The 17,938-nt window shown below is 25.5% G+C and overlaps 2 protein-coding genes across 3 annotated transcripts in view; one reads left to right on the plus strand and one right to left on the minus strand.

The window, feature by feature from the left end:
• Positions 1–2,764, plus strand: part of LOC126899911 (uncharacterized) — an 8,039-nt gene extending 5,275 nt beyond the window's left edge. The window contains exons 1-2 of one of the 2 annotated variants that reach the window (XM_050675176.1): positions 1,116–2,302; positions 2,385–2,764. In XM_050675176.1, the coding sequence (XP_050531133.1) occupies positions 1,283–2,302; positions 2,385–2,399 (1,035 nt within the window). In that variant the 5' untranslated portion in view covers positions 1,116–1,282 and the 3' untranslated portion in view covers positions 2,400–2,764. Of the gene's footprint in view, positions 1–1,115 lie in introns of those variants that run through there. The other variant, XM_050675175.1, reaches the window with a different exon arrangement.
• A 4,886-nt stretch (positions 2,765–7,650) lies between these two features.
• LOC126897979 (GTP cyclohydrolase 1) lies at positions 7,651–16,800 on the minus strand. Its single transcript, XM_050671929.1, has 5 exons — positions 16,436–16,800; positions 16,124–16,333; positions 10,138–10,335; positions 9,629–9,713; positions 7,651–8,482 (listed from the first exon to the last, which is right to left on the minus strand). The coding sequence occupies exons 1-5, from the start codon at positions 16,593–16,595 to the stop codon at positions 8,353–8,355; spliced, it is 783 nt and encodes a 260-aa protein (XP_050527886.1). The 5' UTR covers positions 16,596–16,800; the 3' UTR covers positions 7,651–8,352.
• Positions 16,801–17,938: the final 1,138 nt, after the last annotated feature.

Raw genomic sequence — 17,938 nt, forward strand, 5'->3', positions numbered from 1 at the left:
ATTTTTAACTTTATAATGCTATGACATATTGAAAAGTGTATGGATCAACATTATTTTTTTATGAGAAATAATATTTTTTAATAATCCCTTTTTCATTCTACATACTTTATCTTAATTAGGATATTAATAATGAACTAGCAGATAATGTAGCTTTTGGAATAGTCCACCAATTTTTTAAAATTAAACAGTATCTAAAGATTTGCATCGAAGCGTTTTTTTTTTATAGTGATTTTAATCACTGTCAGATATCATTATACTTGATCCATCTATAACACGTCACCACTGTGCCGCGACCCCCCTGTGCTGGGTTTTTTAGAATTAAACACTATCTATAAATTTGCATTGAAGCGTTTTTATGATAGTGATTTTAATCACTGTCAGATATCATCTAAACATGTCCCATCTATGCCACGTCCATACTGTGCTACCATTTTTAAATATCATTATTATAAAATGTTTAAACCGTTATCATGTAATTTAATTATAATACATTTATTGAATAATATTATATTTCTGTAGTATTTTAAAAAATTCTGAAGTAAAAATTTTTCATTTACTAAAATGAACTGTTTTAATACTCTATAATCAAAAATACTAAACATAAATAAATTTACGAAAATACATTTTTAATTTAATTGAATTTTAAATTATGACATTATTTTAAATCTATATTATCATCTTCTTTTTTATGCGGTGTACTAATTTTATATTAATTTAATTTGCGTATATAGTATTGTTTAAAAATTAATTTAAAGAACATTTACATAGAATATAAAATTTGAATAATATGTTTATTATGTAGATCATAAGTAATATGAATAAAAATAACTTTAGAGTAAATATTAAGAAAACATCTTTTTTTCAAAATAACAATTTTTGTAAAAATTAATTTTTTAAAATAACATAATAATATAAAAATTTTTAACATTATTATTATAATTAGATTACACAGTAACGAGTTACATATTTATCCTAGAGATATTTAAAAAATGGCATTTACGATCTCCTCCACATAATTATTTTTGTCATAGGCAAATTTATCTTTCACCTCTTTTAGAACGCTCATTATTTAAAAAATTTTAACAATATTTCATTTAATAAATGTTAACAGTTTTAGTCAGACTATCATTTTTTAAAATATACAGAAATAAATTATAGATTCTATATCTGAATTTATAAACAGTAAATAACATATATAAAATAGTGTAAAACTAAAAATTTGTAGTTTGCAATAATTTACACTTCTTTTTTATAGTGCCATATAATTAAGAATACAAAACCTATGATTGATTGTTTTATTAAGATGTTAATTCAAAATAATAATTTAAGGAGTATTAAAAAAGTAGCTGTGGTGTTTCTTTTATTACAAGTGAACCGTAGTAATACACTTGACACTGGATATAAGGATAATCAAGTAAAGTCAATAAAAAATGTTCAGCTTTTAAAATGTTCATATTTATATCATGCTTCAAATTACATGAAAATAGCTAGATTAGGAATATATCATCCGGATTTAGAATTAAAAGATGTATTTCACTCAAACTCGAGATATCTTGGAGTTTTGAAAAAAATGATGAGTACATTATATGGATTCAAAGGTGTTGAAATAGGTTCTTTGTGGTTATTAAACATTTATTTAGGTATGGTTTGCTGTCATGTTCATAAATTATTACAATCAAATTCAATGAGATGCTCAGTTGAATATCTTAAAGATACTCATGATTATGTTATAGATGAATTAAAATCTGAAGCATCAGCTATGAAATGCAATGAAGAAAAAAATCAATTTTATGTACACGAAAATGAATTAAAACAATTAGAAAATCAACCATTAAAAGATATAATTAATTGCATGAAAAAAGAAATCAGAATCATGAACAAATTTATTTTTAAAAATATTGATTTATCTATAACAGACTACGAAAAGTTTACTGTAAATAATATTCTAATTCATAATATCGGAGATAACGCTTTTAAAACAAATATCCTAATGACCTCGTTCAATGTACAAGTTAATTGGGATGTAACTAATGACAGTTTTATACAGAAATTGCAGGAAAAATACGAAAATGCACATAATATCGATTGGAAGAATAACCAATTGAGAAATATTAAAATTTACTACGATTCAGTTTTTAGCTTTTTTAAAGTCATAATGTTAAGGTTAACATGGAAACATTTCTTATACGTAAAAAAACAAGAAAATGAATCTACAAAGAAAGATTTAATTGATTGTTGGTTAGTAATAATTAGTGACTTTGTGACATTCTTTGATTTAAAAGACCATGATTATGTTAATAAGGTAAAAAATACAATTGCCAATCAGCGTGACATTGATGATAACCTACTCAAATCATATCTAAATACTTTATGTTTGGATTTAGGGTGCAATGCGTTAGAAGAAATGGAATTAAACGGCAAAGAAATTCCTTCTAAAAAAGTAGAAAAATATAGACCAGTTCACAACGAAACAGAGCTAGAAACTGTTAAGTTTTATAGTTTGGATATTACTAGATTATTTATTCGTACTGTAAAAAAGTTATTTTCATATTCAGATTTTAATGTTGTTAAGTCATTTATCGATTTTGCGGAAAATAATCAATTGTTTTTACAAATTGAAAATATAGTAGAATATTTATTTTCTTAATGAGATATTTATTAATTTAATTGTCATTGAATTTATAACAAAATTTATTTATCTAGCGTTGTATCAAATATCCTGCTAATTGTGAATAAATATTTTTATTTTACAGACTTATTTAAATATACATAATAATAATACAATAAATACATAATATACATTTAATTATTAACACTAGTGAGTAATCAGATTAATTTTATATTTCACATCTAAAGTAACTCAATATGAAATATATCAATTAATTATTCAGGATGGATTATATAAGCACGAGAATGTTTGAGTTACTATGTGTTTATTGAATAAATTATATAATATAATAATTGTTTGAAATAGAAATTATTGTGATTAATTATTATACTTTAAGTATCAATAACGCCACTCGTATCAATAGTTATCTAAGCTTATACTAACTATGAGTCATGTCAATAAATACTTCGAGTAGTATAGAAACCACAAATGGTTTTGCTATCTTTGCAAGAGGATTTTTATTGGTATTGACCACACAGGAAATTCACTCAAAGATTGGGTTTGGCTGGTTGAATACATACAAACATAATCGATTTTATATATTTAAACAATATTAGCTTCGATACGAAGCTGAGGTATTAATTTTACTATGATGCGTTTTTTTTTGTCGGTTGCCACTTTTTCTCAGCTCTTACTGGACCAATTTTTTTCAGAGATACGTCAAAAGATTACAAATCGTATCTAGTTGACGACATTGCCCTTAAAAATTAAAAAATTTTCCCTCTTTCGCAATGAAAAAAATGCTATTTTTGTGTTAAAATTTTCGATTTTCAACTTTAAAATGCTATAAATTTTTGAAAAATGTATATATCAACACAAATTTCTGTTTCTAAATACATTATGTATACTCCTTTCATTCGACATAATTTTTTTTTAAATCGAAAAATTTCTCCTTTTTACAAGGCAAGTTCAAAACTTGAAATATGCGTATCAAACTTAGACCTTTTCCAATAGAACTTTTGGAAATGTTCTGGAAATACTGCGTCTTTTAAATAAATGTTGAAATAAAAAAAACTTCACCGTGAATGTTAGCTCATCATGCAAGTTTAGAATTTATATCATTAAATAGAAAATTTTATGAGGAATAAAAAAGTGTATTTTTTAGAATATTATGTGATAAGGAATTTAAATGATTAATATTAACAGTAAATTTATGTGGAAAACTCAACATTTCGTTAAAATCACTATTTTTTTAATATTTTATTGTAATAAATCAATTAAATAAAGTCTTAGTAATCATTTCTGTGTAACTCTTGGTGTTTAAATAAATGCTACAATTGAAATATTCAGAAGTATATTCCGTGCCTAGTTTCACCTATGATTTCGTTTATTATTGTGCTATTGAATTTAATTTTAACCTATATCTTTTTGATTATTTTTTGTTAATATTAGCTTTGGAGTTGATGTTGCTTTTGTAAATACCATCTACAGTTTTGCATCGAAGCGATTCTTATGACAGTAATTAAAATCACTTTCAGTTATTATCTTTACTTACCTAAATCTGCAAATATTTAGAAATAAATATTTGGAAAATTTTGGAATTAATTTATCAGGTTTACTTTAAATATCGTTCTAAATTTAGCTTTAATCCAATTTAATTAATCCGATTTCTTACAACCGTCACTCTTCCATTAATTAACTGTATGTATCGGATTCAACGTAAAGGTTTGGGTGTATTTTTTAAATAAGGTTTTATTATATTTAACTGTTCTCGAATAATAATTAACATTCTACTATGGTTTTCAGTAGTGATGAGCAGAATTACTCTTGTTCTTGCGGTNCTAAAGCAGTAACGCGCGAATCATACCTTTCGCCATCTACTTCAGTTAGCGTACCATATAAAATTTACTACTCCACGTTTCTTGCGTCTATCTGTATTATTAGGATTGTTACCTATGGTCTTACAATAATGATCAATTCTATATTCTATTTCCTTCAGTAAATAAATACTGTAATGTTAATATTATTACAATAACATACACTAATTTCCCTTATAATATTTTTACATATGGTTAATACATTAAAATAATTTTTACTATGTTATTATATTTCGTTGGTTTACATAAGTTACATTATAGGCCAGTCAACGAAGGAGTAATTTTGTCGAATGGCGGAAAAAATTCTCAACCAAATTAATTTTTTTTTTAAAGTTGAATTAAGATATGTATAATGACATAATAAAAGTCCTCATCAATTGGACTGGAGTTTTTTTTTGTACAGCCTCGCAAAAGTTCAAAAATATGAGCTTTTTTCATTTTCTCAAAAAATATTTAACTTACAAAAAAAATTTCGTACAAAAGTTATTTAAAAGACAATTTTAAACAAAAAAGGTATTGTATATTTTTTCATTTAAACAAATATTTTTCGAGTTACATTACATTTAATATGAGTACTAAAATTTATTTTCCAATTTTTTTCATTTTACGGTTACTTTTTATCATGTTGTAATTACATTAGACACAATGTTATAAATGCATGTGTGTGTATGTGTAAATTTATTTATTTATAGTATCTTTAAAGTGTAGTGTATAATAAGATACAATCGATTAAACCCAACTAAACGCTAAATTGTACATTCCCAAACAACAATTATATTATGTCAATAGCCACCGGAATTTCTGGTAATGATAAAGATAGTTATCATAAAACGTATTGGCCTTTAGTCAGGTGCTGGCGTTAGTAAAAATTGTGCCTGCCGAAGAACAGGGCTATTCTATCAAAATTTAGAATGGGATAATAAATAAGAAAAATTTTGTTTGATACATTTGTCAAATAACTTTATAGTGGAGAAATCTTCCATCGATTACATACTTTGCACTAGTAATGCATATAACTTATATTTAGAATATAAATAAGGAAATAGGAAATCATGTAGCTTTTGTAATAATCTATTAAAATTTTAAAATTAAACACTATCTACAGATTTGCATCAAGGCGTTGTTTTTTGATAATGATTTTAATCACAGTCACATATCATCTATACTGCACCCAATTATACACACTGTGCCGGGACACTGCTGGTTTTTTTTTTAATAACGATCAGTTGAAATAGTAGCAATGGGTTTACTTTAATTATTTCATTATTCATTTTAACAATAGAAGTTATTGAAGATACAGTTATAACTTTATTTGACCTTTTAAGATTTATATCATGAAAGTTATTATCCACCATTGAGTTTACTAGAACAAGACCAATTTTAGACACTTTATGACAATTAATTTTATCATTACCAAATCTTCTGGCTGGGTTGACAAAAGAAAACATGAGGTATATGAAATGAGGAGATCAGTGACAATAGACGAGAGTGTGAATGGGAAGGTAGAAAGTTTTAAGTATTTAGGATCAGTAGTGCAAAAGATCAGTGGTATTAACGAGAATGTAAGACACAGGATTAGGTGCGGGTAGTTGAAGTAGAGAGAAGCGTCTGGTGTCTTATACCATAAAAGAATTCCAATGAGGCTAAAAGGTAAATTCTACAACAATGTAGTGAAACCAGCTATGATGTATGGTTCAGAGTGTTGAGGGCGGTTGATCAGAAAGTAGAGCAGAGAATGAGTGTAGCAGAGATGAGAATGCTTAGATGGATTAGTGGAGCGACTAAAAAAGATAGAATAAGGAACGAGCATATAAGAGGTAGTATAAGTGTAGCGGCAATCGTGGATAAGCTGATAGAAAATAGACTTAGATAATTTGTCATGTTATGAGAAGAAAAGAATCGGAAGCTGTAAGAACAGTTATAGAAATAAATATTGAAGAAAGAAGAGGTAGAGGAAGACCAAAAAAGAGATTGAGGGATGTTATTGAATGCGATATGAGGACAGCTGATGTGAGCGTAGAAGATATGGGAGATCGTGTCAAGTGGAAGTTTAGGATGAGGGTGACCGTCCCCAAGTAGTTGGGATTAAGGCAAAGAAAAAGAAAAAGAAAAAGTTTAGCAGAAATTCCGGTGGCAATTGACATAATATAATTGTTGTTTGGGAATGTATAATTTAGCGTTTAGTTGGGTTTAAACAATATAGCGTCAAATCAATTACCTACTCTATCGGTTGTATCTTATTATACACTACACTTTAAAGATACTATAAATAAATAAATTTACACATACACACACATGCATTTATAACATTGTGTCTAATGTAATTACAACATGATAAAAAGTAACCGTAAAATGAAAAAAATTGGAAAATAAATTTTAGTACTCATATTAAATGTAATGTAACTCGAAAAATATTTGTTTAAATGAAAAACTATACAATACCTTTTTTGTTTAAAATTGTCTTTTAAATAACTTTTGTACGAAATTTTTTTTGTAAGTTAAATATTTTTTGAGAAAATGAAAAAAGCTCATATTTTTGAACTTTTGCGAGGCTGTACAAAAAAAACTCCAGTCCAATTGATGAGGACTTTTATTATGTCATTAAACATATCTTAATTCAACTTTAAAAAAAAAAAACAATTTGGTTGGGAATTTTTTCCACCATTCACCAAAATTACTCCTTCGTTGACTGGCCTATTATGCCAATTATTATTAATGACCCTCGATGGTTTTTTCGTAATTTATTCCAGACGAGTATCGAATTTCTATTCATTTATAAGCTGATTCAAGTTTGACCAGCTGAGCCATTCTTATTAGTAATACTATCGCTATTCAAAAATAAAAATATTATCAACACACAAAGTAAATTAAATTAAACTATTATACTGAGAAATATACACAAATATTTGATATTGTTATTCATTAAAAAACTTAATATCATTATCATATATTGTTTTATATATTTTTGATACAGTAATGTTGTACTCTGTCACTTCAACTACTTTATATGGACCTATTCATAATGGCATTAATTTATTTTTTCGAATATGATTAATTTTATGGACTTTTTCTGCCATATATTTATATATATGTATTAAGAAGCTAAAACAATTAATAATATTTATATTTCTTATTTAGAATTCACACAAAAAATAAAAGTAGGACTTAAATTTCAACATATTTATTAACGTACGATAAATATATCATATATTTATTTAATAACATGAATTATTTTAACAAATATATTAATAATAAAGTCTTTATTATATATTAAATGCTTAGTACAACCATACCGTGCACAAAACAAGTAGTTAATTCGAAATTAAAAACATTTTATACTGCTATGGATTTGCGCAAAATAAACAGTTAGGTATTTAGACTCTTAAAAGCTGTTTTAACTTTCATTAAAAAGAAAATATATGTTTAGAAAGTAAATGTATAAAAATAAGAACTTGAGGAGAGTATAGCATAGTTTTTCGATAACTTCTTTTTGTTTTATTGCATCAATGGAATGTTTGCAATGAGTGATTTAATCCAAAATTTTAACAAGCCTTAATTCATACCAACACAAATTATGAAAATTATACTCTATAACAATGCAAAATATATAAAAAAACCAACGCATGCCAGGGGTCTAACGTTAGAAAAAGACAAACTCAGCGATTACATAAAATTGATTTAGAATTATAAGGAACTCGCAGTAAATTTTATATCAGTTAGAAACACCACATATCGTTTATAAAGTGAGTTAAATATTTAAAGGAAAATTTTAAGTGCAACATAATAACGTGCACGTCATATCGAGTGTATAATTTTGTTTATTCGTGTAGATTTTGAATATTATATGTTCCGATTGTAATAGTTGTTTCAATTAGACTGCACTAGATTGAGAAACTCTTCACGGGTCTTCGGGTCATCTCTGAACACACCTAACATGGTCGATGTTACGGTTTTGCTGTTAATCTTCTGTACTCCTCTCATAACCATGCACATGTGCCTAAATTAAATTTAGTAATTTTTTACAAACATCATATAAATATAAAATGGGTGGGTCTGATTTTTGACGCACGAGGGAAGCAAAGCTTCTTAACCGTTGTTTGGATGGCTGAGCTAAAAACAATTAACAAAGCAATATTTAATTAAAATCAACTATAAAAAATAATAATATAGTTCTTAGCTATAAGCGAGCGGGGTGCGCAACATAGAAGAATCTCATCTGTGCGTTATGGTAAAAAAAAGAAAGTTCATAAACATCATCTAGCTTTTATTTTAATAATAAATCATAATTTCTCTAGAAATAATGTAACAAACCTGCTTATCGACCAGTCAACATTCTAATTATTAAAATATCAATATACATTTTAAATCGATATTGAATGAATGTTTATTTATCTAATATGTTAACAATTCTTTTATATTTTTTTTATTAATAAGATCATGAATATAACTTGTGAAACAATTTCATTTTTATGTGAACATAAAAGCAATGGTCATCATCTATATGTCGGTTGAGTTTTACACCACGAGAATATCTAAAACTATTCTAAAAATGCTCAAAACATGTATATAAATTTCAAATCACAATGATCGTATATTGAATATTGTGGCGTTTGATATTCATTGGATATGGTTAATATCTCTTCAGTTGTTTGATTACTTATAGAATAATCTATACCTTTCCTATGTTGTTTTGAGTGGTGGAATTTATAGAATAATTTTTACATTCATTAAATTCTTCGTTGAATTGAACATCAACTGTACAGTTAAAAAACTTTTTACGCTTCCTATACTCTTTTCTGTATTGTGCAGACGCTTTTATTGTTTTTACTTTGCTAAATCTGTATTGTATTCATTTTCAATATTCGAAGTTAAATTTTTTTAAGTCTTTTTACTTGTCTTTTAACTTTTCAATCGCTTGCCATTTGGGAGGCATGATTGGTTTGGTGATTTATATTTTAATAAAATAATTGATTTTGTGATTAAGTGTAAACTGATTTATTTTCTGTTTACATTTAACTCAATAAAATAAAATTTAGCTAGCAGTCTTTGGCCAATGCGCAGCCGTATTTTTTCATTTACTACCCATCCAAACCTTCGTTAAGAAACTTTGATTCAAAAATAATTCAAAATTGAAAACACTTACACTCCTTCGATAACTACAGCAACGCCGGTTGGTTGAATAGCTTGAGTTACAGCAACAGCGATTTGTTTAGTTAGACGTTCTTGAACTGTTAAAAAATGTATTTGAAGCTTTATATTAATTACTGTTTTTGTTTAAAATAAAAATATCTTATTTTAATATAAATCTCTCAATAAAAGATTTTGATTAAATATCAGTTATATAACGAATAGAGTAATGATAATTCTCATGTGCAGTTCGATTTAAAAATATTTTTTAATACAAAATGATAAAACTAGATCGACATTTGAATTACATAGATAAAATAAGAAATGTGTTTTATGAGACTTGGTTTAAGTTTGGTTTAATACTTAAAATTTGAGTTCATCAAACTGCTACGTCACTATTTATCGTGTTCGTATCAAAACTATACAACATAAATTTTGAATATAAATAACGATGTGATAATAATTTATTAAATTAATATGAATTTTTAATTCCATGCATTGTTAGAGTATTCAAAATTAGTATACCTTGTAGTCTTCTGCTAAACATTTCCACAATTCTAGCCAATTTACTTAAACCTAAAATTTTGTTTTTTGGTAAATATCCTATTGAAACTTTACCATAAAATGGCACAAGATGATGTTCGCACATACTAAACATTTCAATATCTTTGACGACTACCATTTCATCGTGATCTTCATCAAATACAGCATCGTTCAGTACATCTAAAAAATTAAAAAAATTTACTATATATTTTATCACAATTTCTTTAGAAATTTATCTTTTATTAAAAAATTCAAATTATTATAAAGAGCATATTTTTTTATTGTGAACGATTAGTAGTACAAGGGAATATCTGAAAATGACAGCTATAATAATCGAATCAATATTTTCGATTTAAATAAGAATGCAGTAAAGTTTACATAAATTATAAAGACTTTTTAGCGTTATTTTAATCGATGTGTGAAATATAAAACAAATACAGAAAAATAATATTGTATTTAAACAATTTTATGATTAAATACATGTGAACTCAACAAGTAGTTGTTTGAAAATTGAAATTTGTGAATATATTAATGTAATAATTGTGTTATTTTTCTTGATTATTTATTTTATTATGTATGCCACTTATAATAGATTAGGACAAATGTTAAATTTGCGAAACTCTTGTCATGTGTCACTAGCAGAGTTTTCTTTTGATGGAGTCCCTCAGTAATTGGCTTCTTTGAGATCATTTATATTGCTAACAATGCTGTTCTCGTCCTATTGTAAAGTAAAATAATGAAGAAAAAAAACATTAATATAATCTTTAAATTTTGAATACAAGCTTGATGTATCGGTTTAATCTATTAGATATTAAATATCAAATATTTTTAGTATTGATTTGATCGGATCATTTTGTACGTAGTTAAAATTTTCGTAAAACTTAAGAAAACCGTATCAAAGATAAAAAGAATAATAAATTCAAAAATAAAAAAATGTTTGTTTAGTTATTTTAAAATAATCAAAATACTTGATCGTTTAGACAATATTTTAAAAGGAATAGAAGTGGGTAGAATGTAATGTGGAAAGAACATTTTTTTTATAATAATGATAATACCCCAACTTATAGTGATTTAAAAGCTTTTCTGTTCCACTGTTGTTGAAATGATGGCAATTTTCAATTTGCCGTTGTCACGGTAACAAAGCGTAGACGGTTAGGTTTATCAGTATTATTGGGTCGATTTATGGACCGTTTATGTGATTTTCAATGAAAGCAATACATTAAGAATGTTAAAAAGTATACTTAACTATTTGCTAATTAATACCAATTAGTACTATCAATATTTACATTTTATGTTTGATAGTTCACAAATATTTATTATGGATTATGCAAAATTAATGCATGAATGATACATATTAATTAGATTAGGGTGAATACAATTCTAAAATTGGGAAAATTAACTATCACTACAAAATGTGAATATTCGAAGTATCTTTCTTTTTATGTTAAACCAATTGAGTTAATATAAAAAAAATTAATTCTATTCGAAATATTAAAATAATTATGAACTAATTTTTGATAGTTTTTTTAAATTATAATTTGTGTAATGAATTTATTTGACTAACATTAAGTATAAATGTAAAATAAAATAAAACAATAAAAAATGTCCGTGCAAAAACGTGTCAACACTATTTTTTAAGTTTTCCATGAAGCAAATATAGACATATTTTTATATGGAATTATAATCGGAAAAATGTACAAGTTGCAAACTTTAGAAAGTATAAAGTATAAAATATTTCTATAATATTTGTATCCGGAACTTCTAAGTCGATTTCTTTGTGAAAAAGTAGTTTAATAACCTAACTCAAACTGCAAGTTACTGTTATTCTTGAGATACGTTGTATATCACTTGAATAGATATATTAAGTAACACAAAAAAAAAGAAATTATACAAAATTAAGCCTTTTATCTCAGTATTACACAGAAAACAGTATTAGAAAAAAAATTTCCTTGTTTTAAATCGTTTTGAAAATCATACTTAAAATGACATAGTTAAAATAATAAAACAATATCATTTGTATATTTTCAAACTGAGCATGACAGTATAGTAGGTAAAAAAATATTGACATCTATTTTAATCTATAGATAATTAACTAATAAATTAATTAATTATAGAAAATTTTTCATAAGAATAAGTTTCTAAAGGAAGAATCTTTTTTCAAGATGACATTGATTGCTTTGTTAGAATTTATTGCGTTGGCTTTAATTAACCTATTTTTTGTTTTGTTTTATATACAGAATGATTATTACTTAATAATAGGTAATAATAGGTACCCGCAATTTTTCGTTAAATATTTTATATAAATGAATAGAGTAAAATTAAAATAATCTTTATAAACCATTATTATATCAAATTTATTTTTATAAAAAATTATTTCTAAAGGTCGATTTTAGGGATAACTTTCGTTAGTTAAATGTGACCCGATTATTATGTATTTTTATTAAATGTAGAATGGTCTAAATAAAATGTTGACAGATCAGAAACAAGTTTTGTATTATTCGTTTTTGAGAAATTATCATATAAAAATTTAGAAAAGGTAAGAAGCAATTTAGTGATTACTTTATATTTACCACAATGGACAGATAATAATTATTCTATGTTGTGCAACTCGCTCGCCTTAATTAAAAATTATAAAAATTCAAAATGTAGGGATACAATTCTGGTTATTGATCAGTCAGAATTTTATTTAAACCATTCTCTATTTCATAGTAACAAATAATATTATATTCATATTTGACTACAAATTTACCCTGAAAGTATAATTTTTTCTTATAATAAACTTAATATTTACAATGGTTTATATAAGTTAATAAAATTTTAATCTACAAAATAATCCGTGAATCATGAACCACTTGACTATTCGTAAAATAATAACCATTTTAATAATTTGATTTTTGTATTTTTCAGCTAAATTTAATTTTTGACGTATCCATAATTAAGTACTCTTTAGGTCATCCCTTATGCATTATAGAAGTATCAACTGTTTTTTTTAATAAAAACATACATATTTAACTACCTTTTTTTTTTTAGCTACAAATAATTACTTATGGAATACAATGTAGTTCATTAAGAATAAAATCTCCCATCTATTATTTGAAAAAATAATTTTTTCATAAAAATATTTACTGAGTGATCCGTGAATCATAAACCATCTAATTACTCATAAAATAATATTTATTTTTTATTTTTTAATTGCACAAAATCCATTCTCTTAATACTGTGTATTTATTTTGGTTCATCCCTTATGCGTTATAAAAGTATCAATTGTTTTTTTAATAAAAACATACATATTTAACTACCTTAGAACTTAAAAAATAATTTAATTATGAAAATGACTCAATAACAACTTTAGACCAGTATTTCAGAAGTTATTAACATTTCTATACATTGGCACGTGGAAGAATGAGACCAAGAAATGTTTAGAGATAAAAATAGCAGCACCTACTCTTTACCTCTAGTTATTAATTACTTTAAATTACTAATAACTTTATATTAAATAATTATTTTTCAAATAATAGATGGNCTAAAATACTTGTCTAAAGTTGTTATTGAGTCATTTTCATAATTAAATTATTTTTTAAGTTCTAAGGTAGTTAAATATGTATGTTTTTATTAAAAAAACAATTGATACTTTTATAACGCATAAGGGATGAACCAAAATAAATACACAGTATTAAGAGAATGGATTTTGTGCAATTAAAAAATAAAAAATAAATATTATTTTATGAGTAATTAGATGGTTTATGNATTACTAATAACTTTATATTAAATAATTATTTTTCAAATAATAGATGGGAGATTTTATTCTTAATGAACTACATTGTATTCCATAAGTAATTATTTGTAGCTAAAAAAAAAANTTTTATAACGCATAAGGGATGAACCAAAATAAATACACAGTATTAAGAGAATGGATTTTGTGCAATTAAAAAATAAAAAATAAATATTATTTTATGAGTAATTAGATGGTTTATGATTCACGGATCACTCAGTAAATATTTTTATGAAAAAATTATTTTTTCAAATAATAGATGGGAGATTTTATTCTTAATGAACTACATTGTATTCCATAAGTAATTATTTGTAGCTAAAAAAAAAAACTAATAACAATTGAAATAAGTATTTTTGATGAAGAACTAAAAGTGAATCTCAAATAAACATTTTCTTGAATATAGTATTTGTTATAATTTGTGAAAAGTGATAATTATTTATACTTATTATTAAGAAGGTAACACAATTATATTATCCTAATTGTAGAAATATTTGATGAAAGTAAACGAAAATATTCAATCTTCTTGAAAATGTTTTATTTTCTTTTTGTAAAATATACACAAAGGCGAACAGAATATTAATTATTAAATTAGTTTTAGGCGTGAAATCATCTTACAATGTAATTTCAATAGAATAAGCATTTCTATTGAATGTGAGTTTAATCAAGTTGCACCTAATTTATTTACTTTCAAAGAGTATCTTAGTCAATAGCTATATCAAGTATAATTCAATTATGATTATCATATGCAGTTGTTAAGTACATAAAACTAAACCCTGTCCTTCATTATAATGTCGAATTTTACTTATTTCATTTTTTTAGTTGAAATAACTAAAAATATGTATATTTGTTGTATCATAGTAAACATTTTGATATTTTTTATTTATAAAGTCAAAGTTAATTTTTATTTTTATTTGTGTCAATGTACATATACTCAAATTTTTGCCATATTTCTATGTGAAAATTTCATTTGTGTATAAAGTTGCCTGTTTGAGTTATGTGATGATTTAACCGTAGTATGACTGATCGATTTAACCTTTCACTTATGAAGTAATCAAAGAAAAAACAAGGAGGACAATAATAAGCTACATTGTTTAGCATTTAACTATTGTATCATAGCATTTAACGTTTTGGTCGAATTAAATTCCATTTTAAGCCTTTTAATATTTTTTGGAGAAACAAAACTAATTAACAATTTTTATATTGAATTCTATTTCAGTTTAAAATTTATAGAGCTGATTGGTAATTAATTAATGCTTAATTATCACCTTAAGGTTAATGAAAATTACTGTCTGGTCAACTTAACACTTGCCAATCTATAATAAAAGTAATTTGCGATGTCACACATCATTTTGATGGTAATAATGTCATAATAACAACGTGTGAGCTTATAATAATATATGGCCTTGTACCTTACTCATATACTCTCACTTGACCACGTCAGTCGGATTACCGAATTACACGGTATTGCACTTAAAAACCACGTTTTCAATAGTAATCTTCTTGCAGATAGATCTATTCACATCTCATACGTGATAAACGGTAAATGTTTAACTGAGAAAATAAAAACGCCGCTGGTTTATGTATTATTCATCAGTGGAAACCTTTTTGCTGACACACTGTGGATCCGGACGTTTATCTAAGACGAGTAAATTCAATTACTGGAAACGCTTTTAAAATCACAGGTGCTTGTGTAATAAGATCAAATGAGAAATGCTTTTTGATGATAGCTGGTATGCTATCAAGGTCGTATAAATAGTAGTATTAATATGACTCTATTAGATTTTGTTATAGACTAGACATTATTGTAGTATTATGTTTCGTACTTATTCAACGGAAAATGTGTTAAATACGGCCAGGGGTCAAGTGACTTTTCGATGATATCACTTAGATATTAGCTAAAGCCCTTGATACCACGGCAAACCACTATGGTGACTACTATAGCATGTAAAGATTGTAAACAAACAGTGCCAAGATTGTTTGGCTTGTATTTGTAATAGACAAAGCCGTTTAACTAGAATACTTCATAAATTATATTATTATTATTTCAAGTTGTGTAATGGGTATCCAGGAATATTATGAGTATTAATAAAAATAATTTTTGTTTTCGTACACGCTAAAGTGTGTTAATTTGCGTATTTAAATAAATAGAATCCAAAATAAAGTTTGAAAATTTATATAAAAGTAGTTTTGGAGTACCTGAAAGAGTTTGATCGTAGCCTTTGGTAAAAAATAACATTGCTTTTGCAGCTCTTTCTGGAGTCTTCAGTAAACCTTGTCGTTCTGGATTCTCACCTAAAGCACTCAGTAGCATTTTATACGAGTCAGTCATGTCAGGCAAAAGAGCTTCGCGAGTTGGTGGCTTGTGATCCAATTCCAAATCGTGATGAAATGTACAGTTTTCATGTCCTTCAATGTACAATTTCAATTAAATGAATGAAATGTATTTTTCAAAATCCGATATTTAATATTAGAGTAAAATTGGTGTAGCATTAGGAACTTAATAATTACCAGGCGTAGTTGAAGTTCTTGGCGTTTTGGGATTGCCAGACGCATCAAAATCATTGTCTTCTTTCCAAGAAGGAAGTTTTTTCAATGCTGGTGGTTTACCCTTCTTTAAAGCCGATACATCATTAACCACTCCATTACCATTTGCCACCGTAGCTGACATATTTTTGTGAAATTATTTAAAATTAGTTATTATTTATTGAAAATATATTAAGTTTATGGGCTAAGTTGCTAATATTTTGATAGTTTGACTGTTGTTTATTGTGAGAGACCGATTACTACTAGAACGTTTGACGGACTAGAGCGCGTGGCACTGAATAAATGGCAAAACCAAAACAGTCGTCCAGTCTTTGGAGAGTGTATGTAATGTATGTGAGCGCGCAAGGCTACAAACGTTTATAGGGTCGAAGTCTGAGAAGGAGAGGAAAGATATCACCATTTTCCCATCTCTTCCTCTCACTCTAAAATATTAATGTATTTATGTTTTATTACTAAATAATACTGTTAATAGAAAATACTTGAGAAAACGAAAAGTCTCAGTTTTCAAAACGTGAAATGTTATATAATACTAATTATACATATTAAAATTATTGTGTCTTGTAGGTAATTTAATTTATAATAGTTACTAAAAAGCCAAAAAAATTATAAATCAGAATAAAACATTTCTTAAATTTATGAACAAATATTGTAAGAGGTTTGATAAACTTATTGTAAAAAAATCGGAGGAGTACTCTTAATATTTCGAAATAAGAAATCTATAGAGGTGACTTATTTACGATAAGACTTCTACTACATTTTTATAAATTACCTTCATTAAATTGTATATAATTTATTTTCTTAGTTGTTACATAGAAGTCAATTAAAAAGACTAAGAAAGTAATTACAAAAAAATACATAAACTAAAAATAAAAATGATTTTATTGTTAAAATTAATTGTTGTATTATTCTTAAAGAAACATCCTATATTTTAATTATATCCCGATTAAAAGTTTTATGTTACATAATTATATTTAGTATGAAATTAATGTATAATCATTTAGTATTGTAGTTTCTAAGAGTAATTATTAAAAAATTGTAAAAACATAACTGAGTTAAGTAATATTCAGGCATCGTCAAAAAAAAATAATTTGTCTGACAAAATGTTATCGTTTTACAATATGGTTTATTCGCTTTTTCAAAAATTTTTCATATGGTGTTAATCATACTTGAAGATCTAAGACTATAGCAATTCGAGAGGGAAATTAATTTTCTAGATAATGTCCAAATATTTACTTAACTCAACGTAGTTGTATATATATAGTTGTATTTTGTTCCTTTATGGTAATTGTGTATCAAAATTATTTATCAAAAAATAAAGAAATGTTAGCTTTCTTAATTTGATTATTCTAACTTTCGTTAGCTTATTATTATTTCAATTATTCAATTGAGAATGTAGTTTACCACATGTCATTGGTTAGCTAGAACATTTTTTTAACTTATATTATGTAATTTAAGATTTACTTTAAA

The sequence above is a fragment of the Daktulosphaira vitifoliae genome, unplaced genomic scaffold (genome assembly GCF_025091365.1).
Source record: "Daktulosphaira vitifoliae isolate Bord-2020 unplaced genomic scaffold, ASM2509136v1 Scaffold_2, whole genome shotgun sequence".
Taxonomy (NCBI): Eukaryota; Metazoa; Arthropoda; class Insecta; order Hemiptera; family Phylloxeridae; genus Daktulosphaira; species Daktulosphaira vitifoliae.